The sequence below is a fragment of the Agelaius tricolor genome, unplaced genomic scaffold (assembly GCF_023055355.1).
Source record: "Agelaius tricolor isolate 1412-34295 unplaced genomic scaffold, bAgeTri1.0.p SCAF_1, whole genome shotgun sequence".
Classification (NCBI taxonomy): domain Eukaryota; kingdom Metazoa; phylum Chordata; class Aves; order Passeriformes; family Icteridae; genus Agelaius; species Agelaius tricolor.
The window spans coordinates 101,856,606-101,878,777 of NW_027269261.1; the positions used below are offsets into that span (position 1 = coordinate 101,856,606).

The 22,172-nt window shown below is 42.9% G+C and overlaps 1 protein-coding gene across 5 annotated transcripts in view; it reads right to left on the reverse strand.

Annotated features, from left to right (window-relative positions):
• The window catches only part of BACH2 (BTB domain and CNC homolog 2), a 188,141-nt gene that overhangs the window by 31,428 nt on the left and 134,541 nt on the right, over window positions 1-22,172 (reverse strand). For all 5 annotated transcript variants that reach the window (XM_071445870.1, XM_071445862.1, XM_071445866.1 and 2 more), the window contains one exon: window positions 18,234-18,488. In XM_071445870.1, the coding sequence (XP_071301971.1) occupies window positions 18,234-18,476 (243 nt within the window). In that variant the 5' untranslated portion in view covers window positions 18,477-18,488. The remainder of the gene's footprint in view (window positions 1-18,233; window positions 18,489-22,172) is intronic.

Consider the following 22,172-nt stretch of genomic DNA (forward strand, 5'->3'; position numbering starts at 1 on the left):
ATATAAATTGTGAGAGGAGTCTGTGAAAGATCTAAGTGCATAACATGAGCCAAAGTGGGTAGAAAAAGGAAAAACAAAAGCAGTTTCAGAACTTTTAGAATAAAGAAAGAATCCTAGAAGCCTCCAATTACATTAGGAAATATCAAAATAGGCAGAAAATAAAGATGTGTGTAGAATTTTGCTAATTCAGAGGGGTGCTTAGAGGAGTGGTTCAGAGTTTCTGAAGCTGAAATTGATATACAAGTAAGCACAACAACACCGAAAAATTACCAAGACTTGTAAATTCACCAATGCTCCTCTTTCTCAGGAACGGCAGAATGTATTTATGCACACAAACTATGTAATAGCGTATTAAATACACAGTGCATTAAATACACTGTAATTACTTCATAAAAACAAGGAGTACTTCACAGCAAGGCACCTCACTGCAAACCCCACGATTACACTCCATGCAGTGTAGGAGAGGAGGAAGCAGGCTCTGTCAGACATGATTTAAAAACCACAAGGTTGCACTCTGAGAAGAGCACTAAGTGGGAAGGCAAAGGAGCTGGAGGAGAAGCAGGCTCAGGAGAGGGGCTGGGTAACTCCCAAAGCAGCTCATGGATGCTCTGTCCTGGTTTCCACGGGGCTGATGACACCCGTGCCTCTGGCACTGCCTGTCACCCTGTGCTGGCACAGCACAGCAGGTAAAATCACTGGCATCCTTACACTGGGGCAGCAGACAGTGCTGCCCAGCAAACACCACCACCTTTTAAATCCAGAGATGTTCTTGCCAGGTTGTGGATGGAAATTAATGTAAAAGGCTTTACTATTGCACTTCATGAGGTAACCAAGCAATTACAGCTATTAATTGGGAGGCTGAAACCCTGTACAACTGACCCAGCTTCCTATTTTTAAAAGAAAACCTGCCAAATGCTGCATTTGTTCCAGTTTTCCTTCTCCTCCCCTGCCTTGCTGTTTAATTTCTGGTATTTGGATGTGCAATTCTTCTGCCATCACCTTGCTTTTGTTCTTGCACAGCTACAACAGATCTGAGGATTACGGTGGCTTTTGTTCCACTGCTTGGAACATTTCATCGATGACCTGCAATGCTGCTCAGCTCAGCAATGCAGATTTGCAAGGAGAACCAGCCACTGCTGAGCTGGCAAAGTTGGTTCCCTCCCATCCTCCACGAGGAGCAGTTAACTCTTCTCTCAGTGGCTCAAAAGGTTAACTAGGCTCTGTAAATCCCACCAGAAAAAAATTGTAGGCATTTGCCTTCTTGCTGAGATTTCATGTCTGCTATGAGTAAAAGGTAAATGGCTCTTTTAGTCCCTAAAGGAGTGCAGGCTTAGCAGGAGTGACCCATAGTAAAGAGGTCAAAGGGAGGGAAAGATGGGAAAGTTGGGCAACAGCATCCCAGTGCAGCCACGACCTTGTGCCCAGCTCTGGGCTGTCCCCAAGGAAATGGCTTTCCCCTTTCTGCTTCATACATGATATTTTTAAGATCTACCCAGAAATTAAAGAGTAGAAAATGCCATGTACCCTAGAAGCCCTAGAAAGACTTCACACAGAAAAATGACGGCATTTCCAGCTTGACTTCCTCCGAGGGTAGAAGGTGGGACTTTACAGCTATTTGTGTGTCTGTGTATGTGACTGCATATGCTCACGTGCACCCACGCATGCTAGTGTGAGAAAGAAACTAGATAACGTGAATGTGTGTGAAAGGGATTGAATTAGCCCCATCTGCTCCGAAAAGATCGTTTTTTCCTTGGATTTCTATTACCATCATACCATTGCCACACTGGAGTGATTCTAAAAGGCTACAGCTCTGGCAGCCAGCATCATTACAGCTGCTCAGATTATTAACAGCATAAATAAACTCTCAGAGACACTACTAAGAAATTATTAACTACAATTATCACTGTCTGATAAAATAACGAACAGCTAAGCGTTACTCTGCTGCCTCAGTCACCAGCCAGTATTTATGTGTGCTGTGAGCAATGAAAACCAGTTTATGTGCACACTGAAGCACTCTGGAATTGGTTCTTGCTACTTTATTTTGTTTTACTTATATTTTTCTAAAGATCAAGCAGCACAGGCTGAAGCTCTGTATTTGCAGAATTCAGTGCACCCTGCCTCCTCTCCCGCTGTATATAATCCCATTAATTCCAAGTGAACACAAAGCCATGCCTGTAGCCATGCACATGTCTGTTGGAGGAGGGAGATGGGCAGTGTGCAAGCTACCAGCAGCAACTCTAAAACCTCTTGATGGATTTTTACTCTTGGGCCTTGCTGGCTTTTTCCCTAGATGAGGAGCAAGGGCCCACATGACATCAATGCTGTGTTTGCTGCATGGATATTCCTTGCCTTCACCTTTTCCACTGGCCTGCACCACTTTGGCTTCGTGAGTTTGTTTTTCCTACCATTTCTCAGTGACACTCTTGAGTCATGTTCTTTCTTGAGTGCACTGGGGAGATTTGGCTTGGTTACTAATTAATATAAATTATTAATTCTCTGCAAGCTCTGGGGAAAAAAATTCTTAATCGCATAGAGAGCAGGACGTGGGAGCAGGAGCCTCTCGTGCCAGATCCCCAGGCTGGGCTTCAGCCCCAGCAACACCCTCCTTAGCAGCCATCTCATCTTCATTGTCTGCTGGAGTTCACCACAAAGAGGAGAAAGGAGCTGCCTGGTCCTGAAGCCACTCCCTGTGGGGCAGACATGGTGCTGAAACTCCAGCCTGGGCAGATAGTTCTTACAGCCCCAGGGCAGGAGAGGCTGCCCTCCCTCCCCCGAGGGGGACCCTGTGGGTCAGTGCCCACCCTGCCCTCCCACACCTTCCATGTGTTCCCAGGAAAGGAGGGTGATGGTGGCAGGGTGACACAGAAAGAACGGGCTCCTTACTGAGCTGAACACACACTCTGGGACCTGAGCAGGGGAGGCTGGTCCAGGGTGAGAGCATCTGTCAAACCCCTGGGGAAAGGGCCACATCCCTGCCAGGTATGAAGGAAAATTAGAAAGATGCTGGAGAAGGCACCTGCAACTAAATACAGGTAGAAAGGAAGGCAAAACCACAATGCTGAGTGAGAGAAAAGAGAAGGGGGCATTTTCTAAAACAGCATCCCTCAATCTAAGCCAAAAAAGTAATGCACTGTACCTTGAGTGTTTTTATCCCACTGCCTTTTTCGAATGTGTCTGCAGCATCTCATGCTCCCTGCCTGGTCTCTTTTTTTCCTCTGCAAGCCTTTTGTTCACCAACCCCCACTCCAGTGCTGACTGCCAGCTGCCAGCAGCCACGGCGGGACCACCTTTCCATTTGTGCACCCCGGGGCTCTGCTTGCCTGCACTGCTACAACAGGGACAGATGAAGAAAAGTGGGGTGCAGAGGCAGGAGGAAACATCATCTTTGAGTGTCCCCCTCTGCCAGCTGTAAGGGAAGGAAGGACAGCAAGGAGGAGGTGATCTTCTCCCTCCACAGACACCACTGTGAGAATGAACCTCTGCTCCTGGGAGGGGAAGAGTCGAGCCACAACCCTCCTCACTATTTTCTCTCCAGCATCCCCCCTCTCTTCATTCTCAGCAATTGGCCTCTTCTGGCCACCGAAGCAGGTTAGCTGTGGCTTGGCCTGAATAAGTGACCTACATTAATTTTTCCTCTGTAATTAAAGTTGTCTTCTGTGAAACAATTTGCAAGAACTTTGGGAAAGAAAACAATTTATTGTCCCATACATGTTTTCAAATAAAAAATTGTTCTCTTCAAATGAACTTTGTCCCCCAAAAAGTCTCTATGGAAGGTAAAACACAGAGAATGGTAAAGGATTCGTTGAAGAAGAACTGAAGTTCATTTTAAATCAGTGTACCATGTACAAATGCTGTCTTACAAATAGGATTATTAAATTTAAACCTTAGATCTGTCAAGTTCCATTACTTCAAATGGAGCCTGTCATTTCTTGACTTCATTATAAATCAGGATTATATTACAATTTATGTTAGGTAAAGTCTCTGTTTCCACAGGAGATGGTGAAAAAAAAAAATTACACAGCAGTCAGTAAATAGAGCAAAGTCACCGCGCTGCTCTTGAAAGGCAAAAAGTCATCTTGCTAAATGAGGGTCCGAGCTGTCCTGCACCAAGACTGTTCCTAATAAATAAAAGACCTCTGGGAAAAGTGCTGAGCATACGCTGGATCTATTTTCAGCTTGCATCAGCAGCTGCTGCCCCTGGGATCGCATCTTTGCTCATACCCTACACCATATGTAATCACTCCAGTGCTGCAACCAGTAAGATAATGAAAGAGCATGGCATAAATCTATACTTGAGTGGAATGCTAAATGAGAAAAATAATACAAAAAAGGGGGAAATAAACCACATTTTCAAGTCATTAGGAAGAAAGACTTTGACATATGAAGTGTTGCAACCATTAATAGCACTTATCATATAGAGTGGAGACAAAGAGACAAATTAATCAAACTGACAGAACTGGGACATTTTATGCTAATGCAGGCTCCTGGGTTTTCGTTTGTATTCCTCTGTGTCTGGAAAACTGATACCATTACAGGGCAGGAAATTGCATGAATAACATGCAACAGATCATAAAAATTCGCACACCAAGTGCAGAAACACTGCCAAAAGCACTGTAAAAACAAGGCTAGAGACCTAAACAGAGGAGCTCCCAACAGCTAATGAATGCAAATAAGTACAGGAACATTTCCCATCCATGCATAACAATGAGACATAGGCTGTGACTCCAGAGTCTCCAATAGTGTAGGTAAAATAAAGCCTGGAGACAAACATGCAGAGAGCAGGGGGGAACTGCTGGCCAAGCCAGGGTCTGAATGTGTTTGCAGTATTGCAGCCAGCAGTTCAAAGCCACTGGGGAACTGGCACAGCCAAGTGTCGCCTCTGTCTGAAAGTACTGCTATGTTAGATTTAATTTAATGTTTCAGGTACAAGAGACAGGGAAGGAGGATGTGAGAGGAAACAGAACAGTCACAAAACAGCACATAATCACACAAACCAAAAATCCCCCTGCCCCTGTGCAAATGCACTGCACACTGTAAAACCCCCACAGATAAAGACATTTAAAACACAGAATGTGCTTGCTGTCCAAAGTCACAGCCATGTTGTAAGGGGCAGGAAATGGTAAGAACTACAGGAATGCTGGGCAGGGCATGGTGTAATGCAGGATCTTGCCAAGGTTCCCTCATTTGCTGTAGAGGCTTCTCAAGGACCTTTAAAAGCCCCTGACAAAACAGAGCACTGCTGAAGTGCAGAGAACTCATCAGTCATATAAATTCCAAAGAACAAATGCTTTCACTTGACAGGCAGCCATTTCTCATTGTTGTTTTCTAAAAAAAGTGATGTTTCCCCCCTGTACAGTAGTTACCACACAAACCTAAAGCAAGGAACAACTCTGGGGGGGTAACAGCAGTAAAGCTGATACCTTTTGGAGCTGAGTCATTTCCAGCAGTGCTCTCACCTTCCCCAGAATAGAATGATATGCAGCTGATAGGATTGAGCAAGAGCATTTATGTGCCAATACTATGTGCATAAAGAGGGTGTGGAAATGCCAGCCTGCCTAGAGGCTGCTGCTTTCCCAAGTCCTTCCCACATTTGGTGCTGGAGAACCCCATATTCAGAGGTGGCAGGGCAGCAGCTGGCTCACCTCAGCAGGGATGGGCATGGGGAGCACACCAGACAGAGCCCAGCTCTCCATCACTCTCCAGCAGATCAATGTGGTGGTTTTATAGAGTTTTAGCCACGTGAACAGGGTTTATCCCCAAAACTCCTTCTGTCCCTTTGGTCACTACTAGAGTCCTAACAGGGTACTTGGCATTGTACCAAAAGAAGGGCATGCACACACCAAAGCAAGCTAGTCCAAAAGCTTTCTGAGGATAATGACAGAGTAACCTTTGTTCTAATGGGAGAAATCAGAAACAGGAATTCATCTTGTAAAGACACACCCATCTGACAGATGGACAAGAGTTGCAATTTGCAAATGGAATTACTTTCTCCCTTATATGTAAAAAAAAAGATAGCACAGACAACTAATTACAGAAAGGCCTCATGAAACCCTTGGCTTTAAGAAAACAGTAGTATTGGAATGAATTGGTCAAATAGTTACAACCACTTTGATTTCTTCTGATTTTTACAATAGACAAGACACCTTTGGAGTCTCTTGAGAACACATATGACACCTGACCTTTTCTTTTCCTTTACCCAAATCAGAGCAGTTTGGGAAAAGAAAAGCCTAGATATGAGTAAAATATCTATTCCTGAAAGAGAATAGAGAGGTCTTTTCCTCATCATTCAACCAAGAGGTTGAAAGCACAAGTGACAAGAAAAGACCATAAATTCTCAAGCCTTTTAGCTAAGCAATTCCACTGCAGAAAAGCAGTTATAAAACCAAAATGTAACTTGGACAAATAATTCAGATTAAAACCATATCTGAGAACTAAAATGAGAGTGCAAGAGCAGATTATACAAACAGTCTGGTTCTCCAAGGCTGGGATTGACCTGAAACCCTCTGCAGAGCAGTTTATGTCTGCAGTGCCTGTCTGCCCTACAGAGCTGCTTGCAGAGGTCCAGTGCAGCTCCTGCTAGGATCACCATGGCTGGGTACCACCAGCTGAAGACAAAGGCCAGAAATGTAATCACATGCTTGTCTTTAAAAATTTACTTATGTATGCCCTCTCAACTGAGTTTTCCAATTGGAGAGTTCATGCATAATAGTGAAATAGAACCTGTAAGAGAAGGATTAGGCTCATCTTTAAAAAGGAAGCAAAACTAAACCAAGCTTGAGGTAGCCCTTACTGGGTGCTCTTCTCAGTCCTCCAACTGCAAGATACACTGGAGACAGGGAAAAAAGCAATGGAAGTTAGTGATTTAAAGGCTTCTGCCACTACTGAAAGCAATGCTTTCTGCTTTTTGAATGCAGTGATGACTTTGTACATGTGAGCAAGTTTCTTTGTAGAATGCCCCAGCGCTTCTGTATCTCAGGGACGTCTCTTCATTCTTCACTTCCTTGGACAATGGTACAGATATTATGTGACCTCAGTGGCTACTGCTTATATAAACTGGGCAAAAATGACAAGGAGAGATGGCTCTTACAAAAGACAGGCAACTCTTCAGTTTCTGTGCCTTGCATTTGACAAATCAATTCCAACATTTAAAACATACCCATTAAAATGTGGTTTGATGTGTTCAGTCTCCTGAAAACTAGCAAATTCAAGGAATAGACAGAAACTTCTTGCTTTGTTTTTATGTCCAAACAAAAGTGCCATATGCAGAAAGCCATCCACGGTACTACAAGAAAATCTGCAGTCAGACAAAAATAAGGCTAAAAAATAGTTGAATTCAACAGGCAGATTGAATGGCTCAGACCTATCCACCTCAAGTCCAGCTTCCCCTTCCAGAAACAGAAATGAGCACTAGTCCTCTATGGAGATCAGAAGGGAAGTTGTCAGGTTTTGTCTCTTCACAGCTTTTTCCTGTCTTGAAAGTTTACTGGCTCCAACATTGTCCTTTGAAGGAAACAGGAAACAACTCAAACTTACTCTGTTTTTACTTGACCAGGAATCCTCTGACAGGCAAATTTTCTCTGAAGGCTGTCTGTGTATCTGAGGAAAGAGGTGGCTAGGCATGCTGTACTACTGCTCTGTGGTCAGAGATGGAAAGATATTTTGCTTTCAGAGTTGTTTAAGACTTGTTTCTTATTAGCTGCAGGCCCTTGAAACAGAGAACCACAGGTCTGAATTTCAAAGGTAAGTGAAAGCCCAAGACATTTCTCAGAACCAAAAGTTTTCTTTACGCAGTCAGAAATGTAGTCTCAGCCTCCTAGATGACAGTCTCAAAAATCCAGCACCACTTGATCAAAAGTATTTTTTCCAGAAACTAAGAACTGTACTGGTAAAGTCTGAATAGACAATTCTTTTTTCTTTTGATCTACTTTCTAAACCTTGAAACATTAACACAGACTGCACTCCCATCCATTCTGGGAACCTAAAGTAAGAGGTATATGCAGAGATGTGGGAATTTGGTCCTATCATAACTCAAAGCAAGCAAATTTCAAGCAGAGCATTACCATGTGTTTCAAGTACAATACACTGGATGCCCACATGTCTTTGAACTGTTCAGGTCCCTTTCTGGGCCAATTAATTTATTTAGATGGTCTCCCTTCTCTTTTACTACCCCCATAAACTCACCTCAGCCCTGTCCTTGGGAAGTACATCTGACACTGCAGGAACAGAAGGAAGCCCTGAGAACACAACAGCACCCATGAATCCATCCTGGCTCACACTTGCCAAATCTCTCTGCTATCCTTACAGTAAGTCTGTACACTTCCATTTTTCTGAAATGTTGCTCTGAAATGATGAGCAACTGCTGCAGAAAATGATGTGGACCAGGTGCAATATATACTCAACTAAATATGGTTCCTTCAACACTAAAAGAAAGATGGCCTGTTTCTGATGTCCTGAAAACCTCCAGCTCCCATTTGCCAAGAATGATCAGCTCTCTTTGGAAGAGATTAAGTCTTGCTAGGAACCTGCTTGCCTGTTGTTTGGGATATGTGGGATGGTCTGCAACTGCTGTCACTTAAGCAAAATTTCCTAATTAAGCTACCTCTAAGTGCTCCTGGCCTCCTGGTGAGGGACAGGAAGCCTGTAGCAATTCACAGGCTCATCCTGATCTGCCCCATGCCTGCAACCCTGCTTTCCTCTTGGATGTGTAGTTTCAGCAGCTGTTGTCAATGGCAGTGCACAGGAGTCAGGAGTGATGCAGGAAGAACAGGCAGAGGACACAGAGCAGACCCCATCTGTCACTCAGGACCAGTCACCCAGGTAAGGTGAGCACCTCCATCCTGCCCTGATCATCCTGAGAAATGCTGCAGCTAGTCCAACAAGCTCCAGTGCCTTATACAGAGGGAAGAAAACGAGACTGAAACTGGCTGAGGAGTGGTAAGCTGGAAGCCCTGGGTCAGGTGTGTGGCTGCTCTGGGATCAGCAGCTGTGCCAGCTGTGGGTTGGTCTGTTCACCTCCACGTGAGGTAATGTGAACCAGAGCATTTAGAGAGAGGCAAACATTGCTGAGTGGTTCACACAAGGTGATTTAATCATCACTGACCCGGTGCACAGACCTGTGTTGTAATTCCCATCTGATGCATCAACTTCCACTCCAGCATGTGCAGAGAGGTGATGACAGTATTTTATCTGGTCACAAGAGACCTCAGAAATCTACTGCTGAAGGTTTTATATTGCCATTATTTAACTTCAGAGCTGATACCTCTCAATTCCAGCTGTTTGGTGACACCTTGTTTATATCTTAGTGTTACTGAAAGTTTTAGTATTGCAGTTTTCTGCCATTCTCAGTTCAGCTATGGTTATTTTGACTGTGGAGCCCCAGAAAGGAGCAGGGTACCATTTAACTTCCAAGTCAACTTTCTCCACAATGTCTTTTAAAGGCTTCTAATTAAAAAACAAACAAACAAACCAACCAAACAAACAAAAAACCTACTTCTGCATGCAGGGAAATAGACACAGTTAAATGCACTTTGATGCCATCAACTCTTAGAAGGTCAGATTAAGCAAAAAGAGAGACAGAAAGGTTGATTAGCAAATCTGATCTATCTTCTTTTAGGATGTTGAACTGCACTGAACTACACCAGTACTGAGCCCCAAATTTCTTAAAGGGGTGTCCAAATTTTGTTGCTCTCAAAGGCCATTTGCCTTACAGTTATGAAACAATGTGCAGTCATACATATATCATTGAAGAGTTTGTTGCTAAAAACCCATGCCAAATTTTTCAGTTCATTTTAATCTGGCTTCAAAACAACTGCCAGTGGCTTCTCTTGATATCTTTCCCCAGTAATTTACAACATGCTTCCTAGAGAGATGCCTGATACTTTCTTTTCATTTAAGTCTTTAAACAGCCACACAAACCTCCTCTCAAGTGCCTTCAGAGAAATTAAAACTCACTTTTTTAAACAAACCAAGCCTGAGCTAGATCTGTAGTTTGACCAGCTACAGCTGCTTCTATTTATTTATTTTATTAAAGTAAATAAAGTACCCAAGGACAAAGCTTTTAGTAGTGTTAGACTGCACTGGGACTCAGAGGTGTTTGCTGAATGTCTCTTGTCAAAATGGGACAGATGAAAATTCATTACAGCACAAAAATCCTGGAATAAACCAGCCATTTTGCTCTTCAGAGCTTCCATCAAATTTAACAGAGTGTTTGTGTCTACTTCTTCCTCTAAAAAAATCCAACCCTGCAAAACTCACAAAAAACATCTCATTCCCAACTCCTAGTATGATTCCATTGCCTTCTGATCACCTTAAACCCATACTTCACTTCCAAATTGAACCATACTTCCTAGGCTTAATGTTTGCTGACTGCTGCAATGCATCATTTGAATACATAGCATATTCCACCCCATAACATGCTCAATTTCATTAGTAGCTGAGAAAAACAGTCAGTCTGGCAATATTCCAGGGAATCCTTGTCAGAAAGTGCTTCATGAGGATTAAAATCTTATTTTTTGGGGGTCTTGGGAACAAAACTTGGTACTGTAATCAGAAAGTACCTTACAGGTTGTGGTGTCTGATGTTGTGAAGCTGAAGACAGGTGTCTTCACTGGACCTTACCTATCTGTCTAGTCAAATGCCCAGCCTGTATTTCTGGACTCTAAAGGAGCAGATACCTGGTTTGAGGTCTTTAATGAAATTGAAAGGGGTTTTTAGATAAGAGAGAAAGCAAAGGTAAGAGAATTGTAAGTGGAGGGGGTGGAGAGGGAGAAATCTTTCAGTCTGCAGGGCCAGAGTGCTCAGAGCTGAGGCACAGTCATGGCTCAGCCATCTCATTTTCATTCATATATATTTGAACACAGCAAGCAAAAACAAAAAACCCAAACAAACAAACAAAACAACCCACCTCCTGTTATGCATTCTTATTGCTTCTTCTCGTGCCCTTAACGTAGGACTTACTATTCAAGCTTTTACATTTTAGACCATGTTTGTTATATTTGACCAAGAAAGTTTCCACACTGCAAACTGCCTTTTCACTAGCAAGTGCAATCACAGTCAATCAGCCCAACTGATAGTATAGGGATAAAATATTTCTAAAATCATGGAATATTCAGGGGAGTTAGAAAGGAAGGATAGGCCTGGTAGGCCCAGAGAAAATGTTGAGGTAGGCCATGGGAAAATGTTAGGTTGCACTTGTATAATCATTTAATGACTATGATAAATGATATGATTGTTAGATGTGATGATTGTTTGGTAACTGGGTATAATTATTGTTTAATCATAACAAGAATCATGAGAAACAATGTTGGGGGGTTTGATGGAAATTACCATCAAAAAAATCCATGCTTGGATGAAATCAATGTATACAATAGAACAATATAAGTTTAATAATTTATATGTAGTTATATAACGATAAGGGTATAAAAACATGCTCATCCTGAACCCATGTCGGAGTCAGATTTGGCACCCAGAGCTCTCAATAAAAGCACCTGCCTGTAATTATTCCATTATTATGTTTTCCTGAACACTAACACAACTGAACAGTAATGGCAGGTAGGATTCTAACGGGGGCAAAAAAATTGAGTGCAGTTATTGCAATAGTGAATTTTGTTGTGCGCATTCATCTCCCGATCCCCTTCCACAGTAGACTTTCATATGCCTACTGGAATACATAAATAAATTGCACAGCTACTGCTGAAGGGAGGGAAAGGAGCTATTGCAAGATTTTCTCTACTTAACATGCATGTATACATGACTTCTGTTTTGCTTTTTGAAGCCTAAGCTCTCACCACAACATAGATGTATTTTGCTTTCCTCCACCTGAGAAGATCAGAGAATGTTATGAATAGCAAGACAGCCCTCATCAGAAAATAATGGAAGTTACACTATGCAGAATGAAAAGTATGTGGCTAGTTTCTTCATCACACTTGAGGCATGAAAAATCAAGCAGTGCTGGAAGCTTTTGCAGTGATACATGGATGGAATTTCATATCACATCTTGAAGATCTCATTTCTGTTTTATTGCTCACCTGCTAGAAACAAAGTACATCATTTGCACCTTGTATGTGCTACATAAGCAACACACATAAAACATCAGCCAATTCTGTCTCATAGTTTCTCCTGAATTAGAGTCCTGTCATGTCAGACTTCAAAGAGTACCCAAATGCTCAGTTTTACTCTCAGTACAGAGCTGCAGCCTCCAGCCATCCCTCTGTGCGGTCACTGTCAGCACTGTGGGGCAGCATGAAAAATAACACATTCCCTGGGAGGAATTTAACAAACCAAAGACCCAACCTTCTATCCATATGAACTGATTAAAGTGGCATTACTGAGGTAAGGCTGAAGAATAAGTGAGTTTGAAGCCTGATGGAGATAACCCTTTTCCACCACAAAAAGCTCAGCAGATGAAGGGAAAAATGGCTTTCAGGTTCTTCCCACCTCCTGAGCCAAAGCAGAAATAATTTTGGCCAGTGCTGCAATCTGTGAGGAACATCAATGGCCAATACAGTCACATAAAGAGAAAGCCACATTACTGCTTTCTATTCTCTAAGAGCTAACCTTAGCTACTCCTAATATCTCCAGGGTGCCAACGAAAAAGGGTCTTTTGTTGTTCCCTACTGTGTTAAACATCCTTCCAGCTGGGAAATAAACTTCTTGCCCTCTTGCTCCTCTCTTCCACATTTATCACCTCTTTCACTCTATGCTCCTGTGCAGAGAACTCCCGGCTCAGTCCCAACACTCTTCAAAGATATTATATTTATACATACAAAGAATACAAAGAAAGGAAAAAGACAAAGTAAGAGAACACTGCTAATTTCTAGAGAGATAAAAAGGAATAGTAAGTGCCTTTAGCCAGCAGGGTATTTAATAGTTGACCTCCTGCATCCTGCCTTTGATTTTCTCCTCATCACAATCATCTCTCGTTGGCTGATTCCCAGCATTTTTCCCTCAGGCTGGCAGGTTGGCATGGATGGTTAGCAGCTGCCAGTATTTCTCCTCCCTGTCAGCTACGAGCCATGCTAATGTTAGCTGCCTGGCTCAGTCCCACCCAGAGTGCTGCTGCCTGCCTTTGCCTTCCAACACACTCTGCTTTTGCCAGCCTTGAATCCCAAATCCGAGGTCCTGTCCTGCCTCTCTCCCTGCAAAGCCTAATCCACTGTGTGAGGGAGTTAACAAAGAAGCAGATGACAAATTTCACAGGACTAGATCCTGGGGGAAAAGGCAGGTTTTGCACCAATGAAGGAGAGAGAATGCGGAGGAATTCAGGAATTTACATCTATTTTGAACATCATTCTCTTAACAGCAAAGGAAAGAGCTGTGTGGACAAATCCCACAACCTCATCCTAACAGAGATGCTACTTCCTTTTGCACCTTGGAAGACTTGGACACCACAGATAGCTCAGTTTAATCCTTTTGTAAGAAAACATTCCCAGCAGACAGCTCATTGCACTAAAAAAGGTCACCACTCTGAAACAGACTCAAGAAATTTGAGGGCTACAGGTAAAACTAACCAACCTACCGGGGAAGCAAGTTTCTAAAAGAACACAAAGGCTGGTATCAGACCAGTGCTAAAGAAAGCTTGGTTTGCTGCTTCAGAACACCTTTGTTTAGGCTTTTTTTCCTTCATCTGAGAGAAAGACATTTGGTGCTCTCATGGATGGTGAAAATTTCTTTCAAGTGTAATTTCCCAAATCAAAAAAATGCAAGCAACGTTGAGAATATTTCTAACCTGTAGGAATCAAATGCCACTGGGGACTTTTACTTGTTGCTGTTTCTACTGTCTTTTCACCATTTAACTGCACCCGCAGCTTGCAGAAGTGAATTCGGTGTTTGCACAGAAGACTCTCCCTTATCCAGTGCCCAGCTTCCACCCTGCCCATCCAGACTTGCTGTGCACTTCCATTAGCAGAGTTAGGCAGGTAATAATAGCAGATAAAAAGCCCATTTGATGAAGCACTGGCTCCTTCTCAAGTAAAGTCGAGTACCACTACAGCATGAATGACTCAATCATCTACTCGAGAGCTATTACTTGCAGTGATGAAGCAATGTTAATTGGATAAAGGCCTGCTGCCAGCTAATATTGGCATGACCTACAATACCCCTGGCTGACAGCCGTGTCTCTCTCCATCACACCTTTTTTTGTAATCTGGATGGGAAGTGGAAACCATTAAAAAAACCTCGTAAGTGCCATTTAACTTCTTATCATAAATTAAAAACTTAATTAAGTGCCTTGTTAGAGGAAGGAAGACCAGTTTTTGTGATTAAATAAAACAAAACAACAGTTAGGGGTATGGAGTGAATAACCAACTTTACAGCTTCAAACTCAGTTCTTTGAAAGTACTAATTCTGGGTTGCTTTTAACAGCACCTGCTAGAGGAAAACTGCATTAATTGCTGAAAAACACCCTGGGTAAAAGCAGGCAAGGTTCCAGTTGTTTGGCAAAACTGAAAATGAAGAAAAAAGCATAGAAGTTAAGAGCTAATGGGGCCCTCTTTTATTAGCTGTAGGCAGCTGAAAAACTCCATTTCTCTAACTTGCTCTGAGGGCTGATAATTCACACACCATAGCCACATCTGAGCTCTTGCTATTATGCAGCTGTTCTGGGCAGCTTGTCTACACACTGAAATATGTTGCCTTAACAAAAGGTGTGGTACAAAATCAAATTACCAAGGCCAGCACAAAAGGATTTATGGAAACTCTTCAATCAGTGCAGAATTAGCTCCATACTGACTTTGTTTAAGTTGATTAAGGAAAGGTTTGAACTGAGGCCTGTTAAGACATGCTTGAACTAACCTGAAATGTCTAACACAAGGTTTTGCAGCGGTTTAAAACCCTCTAAATCCAACTAGCCCAATTCTGTGTGTGCACAATGTCTCCCTACTGAAATGACTGGTGTATTGTAAAGACTGCTCTTGCTTGTAACTGGATATAAACAAGAAATAATGTGAAAAACATCTGTTCCCTGTTTAGCTAGACAACAGTTAACAATGTCTGGATGCCAGATTAACAAAATGACCCCAACATGCTATGAAGTAAAAAAAAGTCTGCAGTTTAGACTTCAGAGGCAGATTTACTGCTTTGAATAATCAGAAATAAGTTCTTTTCTTTGATGTTAAGCTTCCTCACACCAACATAACATGAATGTAAAAGCTTTATATATAAAGCTTTATCCAGCTCCAACATCAAACCTTTGACAAATAATAGTAACAACAATGCCCTTTCTCCACAACGTACTTCAGCAGTTTTCAAACTATGCTCAGATTTAAAATACAGTGTTTGTGTGGCTGACTTAAAAATAGCCCTGTAAATTTATGAACAATTGTTTCCTTTGGAGAAGTTCTGAACAGTGAAGACTACATTTAAAAATTCTTTTCAGTATCTGTTTTTCTATATTATACACCAACATAAATTGTCTCTAAGCATAGAAAAGTAGTTGTTCAGGATATTCACATTCAGCTTTTGTTTGAAATTTTTCCACTGGAGGAATAACCCCCTTCATGATATAATAAGTCAGTTTTCCCAGATACCTTAAGAAATAACTCACTGCTGCTGGAGTTCTGCAGACCACAGACTGAAAACAGTAGCCTTGGGAAGCGCCCTTAGCTTGTGAACCAAAGATGACCCTGCTAACTTCTTTAAATGCCATATAACTAAGATGGTGTTTCCTCTGCCTTATCAGCTTTTAAAAAGGAGGAGTGTTTCAGTTCCTCTTGCAGGGAGCTCTGATGCTGTTGGAGGCACTTCCCGTGTCTCTGCACAGGCACCTGCCAAAGCGCCCAGCGCTGTGAAGCTGAGCAACACCAGAAGCAGGGATGTGCATCTTAACCAAGGAGTAACTGAGAAATAGTGAGGTGCATCAGGCTGCTCTCCTTATCCCAAGTGACTAGCTTTTGTGAGGAAATGATTTAGCTGACCACCTCACACACAGCTATTTCAGAAAAGTAGCCATAAGAAAACTAAGATTCAATGAGTTTAGTAGCAATTAATTTGCAGGTGGAAAATAAAATATTTGTACAAGTAAACATTGGTAACTGTCATTATCTCTTTTAATAGGCCAAGAGAGTTCTTTTCCAGGATGAGAAAGTCAAAGCCCTTGTGCTCTAGTAGCTCTTTTGCTACTAATAGAAGCATGTAGCAAAGTAGCAGTGTTTGCCTTGGGTAAGGCATGACAATTTCAAAGTTCTTGGAAAAATCTTAAGAACTAGGTTCACTACTTCTGCAACTCCACGAGCTTCACTGGAGCCATAAGAGCAGCCACTGTAAACCTAAGTCACAAAAATGTTTTGATCTTTCATTGAGATACATTCTAAAACGTAAAGCTCTAATACTTCATTTATTTGAAGAGGATTCACTTAAATAGAAATGATTTATGGTTGAACTGGAGGATTTTTTTTCTTAGACAGCATCTCATATAAAACACATAGAAAGACAAACCTTTGTATTTTAAATCTTTAGTGTCATATTAACATAGGACTGGGTGACCAAGTGCAAGCACATCATGACCCCTCCACTGGCCTGCAGCTCAGCATCTCACTGCTGCTGGCATTAGAAATCTTCTAATTTCCAATCTACTTTTACTGACAGCCGGTTGAAACCAATCAATGCTTGAGCCAATAGTGTCTTTTGGCATTAGAGAGAAATTCCTCCTCTCGGCTGTTTCAGCTCCTCTGCCTAACTAGATGTGCTGCAGCACATCTCAGTTGTCACACCAGCACTATGAGCCTGCCATGGTCCTTTCTTCTCCTCCTTTAGGCCAGGCTCATTCTTCTGAACATCTCAGTCACTCTTCTACGTGCTTATTTGAATGTCATTACTTTTCTTTATGTAACAGGATCTGAATTATACACAGAGGTTTCACTAAGACTTCATAGAAGAGCACTGCAATTTCACACTTCTGTACCCTTGGGCATGTTTTGTCACTTCTCTGCTCCTACCCTTACTTTGTGGCAAGAAAGCCATGCAACTGACTGAGACTTGATTCTTCCACTGGAAATTATTAGTGGACACTGCAGAATCAAAGTGTGCATCCTAGCGGGTCCTCTAAACTCCTATGCAAAATGTCTGGGTTGAATGTCTTCATGAGTAATACTCAGTGTCAGGACTCATGAAGTCACAGCCAGTGACCTACTTCTAATGCTCTCCAGCTTGTGCTGTGACAACATTACAACGCTGCTGAAGTCTCTGGAGAACTAAACCAGAGGGGGAAAAATGATGTGTGACATTTTGGGACCTGTTATCGTTTAAAAACACACCATGCCTCCTCAAGGGCGTTAAGCAAAAGATGGTGAAAAACCATCTGTATGCCAGAGCACCTTCCCACTGAGCGACTGCTATGCAGTACAATGTCCTGGGTACATTGTCACCCTCCTCATGCCACCCTTCCCAGCTGGAGACACCGGGCAGGCAGTGCCAAGGCAGCAGAGATGCTGCCATCAGGCATGCACCTCCCCTCTGTGGGCAGCAAAGCCACCAGTGTGCCCTACGGTAGCTGTGCTGTCACAGCTCTACGGCTGTGAGGAAATTACAGTGGGGGTGGAAGCCAGCCAGTGAGATTCTGTGATAAAATAAAGTAAACTTTCCAGTGAGGTATGTGTTTTCTACGTCCCTGGGTTTCCTGCTGTGGGAGCTACGCTGCATGACAAAACCTCTGCTTTCTGACAGACTGAGTTCATGGTTTCTTGGGGGAAAACACGGTTAAATCCCAAACTCTTTATGAGGGGAGCTGAGAGGAAGCCAGAATGAATGAGGAGCAGGAAAGGGGAAAGAAGTGGAATAAAGATATGAGCTGCCAGAGAGGGGTGGACAGCAATGAAACTCCCAACAACATGACAGCTCAAATGATTTTTCAACAATAACCTGCCATGTAGCTGTCACATCACTCCTTTCAAATTTCCTGTCTAGAAGAGCAGAGGAATATAAGGGTCCTAATACTAGCCTGAACGAGGCTACGTAATGAAATGTTTGGGTGCAATTCCTCCAGCAGCAGTGACAAAGGCGAGCTGAAGCATCCTAAAGCTTCGCCTCCATCGTAAGGCTGGCATGGTGTGAACATGTCCATCCTTCAGTGATTTGCAACCCAGCCAAACATGAAAAGCACATCCTGAGCCGTGCTGGGGCAGCCACTGACACCTGTGCCCCCCTCCCTTTGGGCACCCCAGCAGACCACAGAGGTTTTCCTCCCCAGGAGGGAGGAAGGGGCACCCTGTTACGCTGGGGGCATGGAGACAATACCGTACCTCTTCCGGCAGGCTGACCACCAGGTCATTTTCCGTCTGCCCAACCAAGGCCTGCAAGAAGTACTCGCTGCAGGCAGCCAGCACAGCCCGGTGGGCGCGGAACTCCTTCCCCTCCACGATCAGCGTCACGTCACAGAGAATGTCCTGCTTCCGCTGGTCATTTAAGCAGAGGAGAATATTGGTACAGTGCACCGTTGACTCATACACATACATGGGGGAGTCAGTCTTCTCATCCACAGACATGCCGTTCACACCCTGCAGGGCACAAGGGAGAAGAAAGCACAAACAAGGTGGTGAGGAGCAGCACGGTCCCTGGGTGAGTACACTATGGGGAGATTCAGCCCAATATCTGGATACCTCAAGACCACAGCCAAGCAGCCCATTAATGCTTAAATCCAAGAAAGTTCCTAGGGAAAGACACCATGACTGATACTGGTTTGATGACACTGGATTTCACCCTGTCATGCTTGGATTACCTACTTGCCCCACCAGCTTCCCCCCTCAAAACCAAAATAGGGTTTAGATAGATTGAAAGGTGCTTTTCTTCAACCACCTACTATGCATCTCCAATTTCCAGTTTAGTAATGGCAATAACATGGGGACATTGGAAATTTTAGAAGATTTTAGAAAAAAAAAAGCTAGAGTAACTGTTGGGTTTTCTAATGGTAAAAAAAAGGGCTTTGTGCTTGCTTCTGATATTTTCAGATCAAAGGGAAAAACCCCTCAAACCCCTAGGTCTGCTCTCCAGCAGACAGGCAGCACTACAGTCACACTGAAGACCTCAGCTCAAGAAAAAGTCAAGGTGGAACTCTACCTGACAAAGACAAGCCACTGACTACAGCAACTTACTTTCTCAATCAGAATTTTAAGCCTTAAGAGGGAGAGAAAGATATTTAGCAGCTCCAGAAGCAATCTGTTTCCATGCATGGCTAAAGCAACATGCCTTCATCAGTGGCTTAATGCCATTTACAGAAGAGTAGATCTTCCCGAATTCCAGACCCACAGACCCAAAAAATCCCTTCACCTGAATGGATGTGCAGCCCCAGGCAGCCCATGGGTGCTGAGGCTACTCCTGCTGAGGCTCTTCTGACTGAAGAGCAGAGGTTGGAATGATGTCAGACACCCATTACACACCCATTGCTACTGTCTGAGTCAGGGAAATTCTCTGCCTGATGTTCTGCAGTTCCTGACACATGTAGAACTGGCAAAGCCTCTGAACATGGAGACTGGATTTGCAGTGGTGATGGTGGAGGGAAACAGCTCCCCCCAGTACCCCACACTGCATGAACCCCCTTTGCACTTGATACACTGAAGTAATTAATTTACTAAAAACATCTTCCCCAGCATTAGACCAAGTCCTTTTTTGCATTATTTTCCCATTTCAATTTCTCTGAGTAGGAAGGTGTAAAAGCCTGTGACTGAACAGACTATATATCCCAAACCAAACCCACTTGTTTTCAGGCTTACATGGGGAAAAGGATTATTGGTATGTATTACTCTTCCTACTGCTGAAGGGAGAGTTGTGCAAGTGCACAAACCTGCAGCATTTTAAAGGAATTATTTTTCCTTATTGAGAACACCAACTGCCTTCTGAGAGGTAAAATTCAGAGGCATCAAGGGCTAAGGGTAAGATGATGGTATTTTGGTAGAGTACTGCTGCACTGTAAATACCTGACTACTGTACCAAGTAAAAGCAAAAGTCCTCCTCTGCTACTTTTTAATGTGGATTGTTGCAGCATTCTCCTCTGCTAGTGCAATACACAGGCACATCACTAGACACAACATGACTTCAAACTATTTCTCTTGCTGTGAGTTCAAACTAGGTTACCATTTTCCTACAGTGCCATTTGAAAGACACTAATCATCTAGACAAGAATGGATAAGAGGACACACTTGTTACTTATATTGACTAAACTTCTCAATGGTGTTCATCTTCCCACCTTTTTATGAGTATTTTTAAGCCAGTGGCTATGATGACTCTATACAGGATAGGTATTTTTTCCAACAGAGCAAAACTGTAGTATTACTGGAAGTCTTAATGGAATGCTTACAGATTCTCTTTTACTGGCATTTTCAATCTTTATGCTGAGTCATGCTACATTTTTGAGCACTCAGCTGAAATGCTTACATGAACAGAAAAAAACCCACAACCAACGGACACAGATTAGCTCTTCAACAACTTAGCATGTAGAGAGAAGATACATAGCTGCTAATTGATCTGCGTGCAGGCAGGGGAGGGAGACACTTTGGGGGGGGGGTGAGTTATACCAGCTGGATTTCTTAACTAGAAATTAAAAAAAATAAAATTCTCTGTATAAATTGAGACTAATGAGAAGAATTGACAGCAATCATGCTATTAGCACTCCACCAAGGTAAAAGAGAAAATGACACTTAGCTCATCTCACTCAGAGCTTTCTGTATAACTAAACTCTGATGCTAACGATAGCACTATAATGATGTTCTAAGTGGTCACTCTTGCGTGCTATGAAATGAAAGAGTTTACAAGAAGAATCTAGTGGGAAAACCTGAGAGTTGCAAATGACAATGCAAAGGGGAAAGCAGTAAGTTTTTTTCCCCCCTTTATTTTCCAGGCATGTCTTATGCCTGTAATATCTCAGATGATGAAAAAAGGACAAGAAACCCGACACCTGGCAGATAATGAACAGCACATCAATTATATTTTCAGTGCTTTAGAAAAAACCCACCAAACCCCAGCTAGCCTGAAATTGCAATCCTGTCTTACAGTAATAGTGCAATTTGTGTGAATCAAACCCCGAATTACTTAGTTACTAATTAGTAATTTCTCACTTTTTAACTACAGCTCTCATCAAGTGTATTTTTAAAAAAAAATTGCTGCATGTGCTGTGAAGTGCTGAAAATACCATGGTGTATTTCCCCACTGGTAAGCAAGCCTGTCTCCTCTGCTAGGAAACCTGAGTGGTGCAGTCCTGAGACGCTGGGGCTGTAAATGGCACCTGTGCTCCCAGGAAGGACCTGCACCCCGCTGCTCACATCATCATACTTTCCCAAGGCTACTGCTGTGACTCCAGAGGCTTCCTGAAGGTGGGTCCTTGCCATTCACCTTCCCACAGCCACTGAGAATCCACATGGATGCCCTGTCTGGCAGCTGTGACCTCAGCCTTCCACAGACTTCCCCTGACCGTGCCCCTGACCGCTCTAGGAAGCACCCAGAGCCCTGCATTGCGCACAGGGAAACTGGGGCTGGGCTACGGCTCAGGACCATTCATCAGCTTTTCATTTCAACACCAGTGATTTACAGTTTTTCCTTTTCCACGGTCTGCCATTGACCACATGACCTCCAGACGTGAGGTGTTTCCTCTCCAAGAGGGCTTTATCCTGCAGAAAAGGTGCAAGATGGTGAAACCCTCCACTGGGAAGTATATTGTTCATTTTCACAGGGAAAGGGTTTAGAGGGCAAAGAGAAAAGGTCACTGTAGGACTTTGGCATGTAGTAGCATGAAAATTAGAAGAATTCAACTCTTTTTTTTCCTCTATCCTTGGAATAAAAAGACCCAGGGATCTGGTATTATCTCTGAACTCTGAGGCAAGCTGGGCTGCAAGCCTTTTACACAGTGTTAATTCAAACTGCATCATTTTTTGCTGAATTCAGTATTATGCTGAGTTTGCAGAACCTTATTCATGGAAATCATTGCTACACACTTCGTATTTCTTCAAACTGAAAAGGGAATGTCTTAGCAAGCCTTTCTCTGGCTCAAAAGAACATGCTGTGCATTTGTTTGCATATAGGTCACCATGCTGCCAGAAAAAGCCTCTATGAAACAAAAGTTTCCAGAAACTGGCATGAACTATTGTGGGCAAGGAAAGCACCATTGAAACCGAGCCAAAAAAGTTGCTGGTAAAGGCCAGCCACTGCAGTGAAGTGAAATGAAAGGTTGCTTACAAGTTCCTTCCATGGTG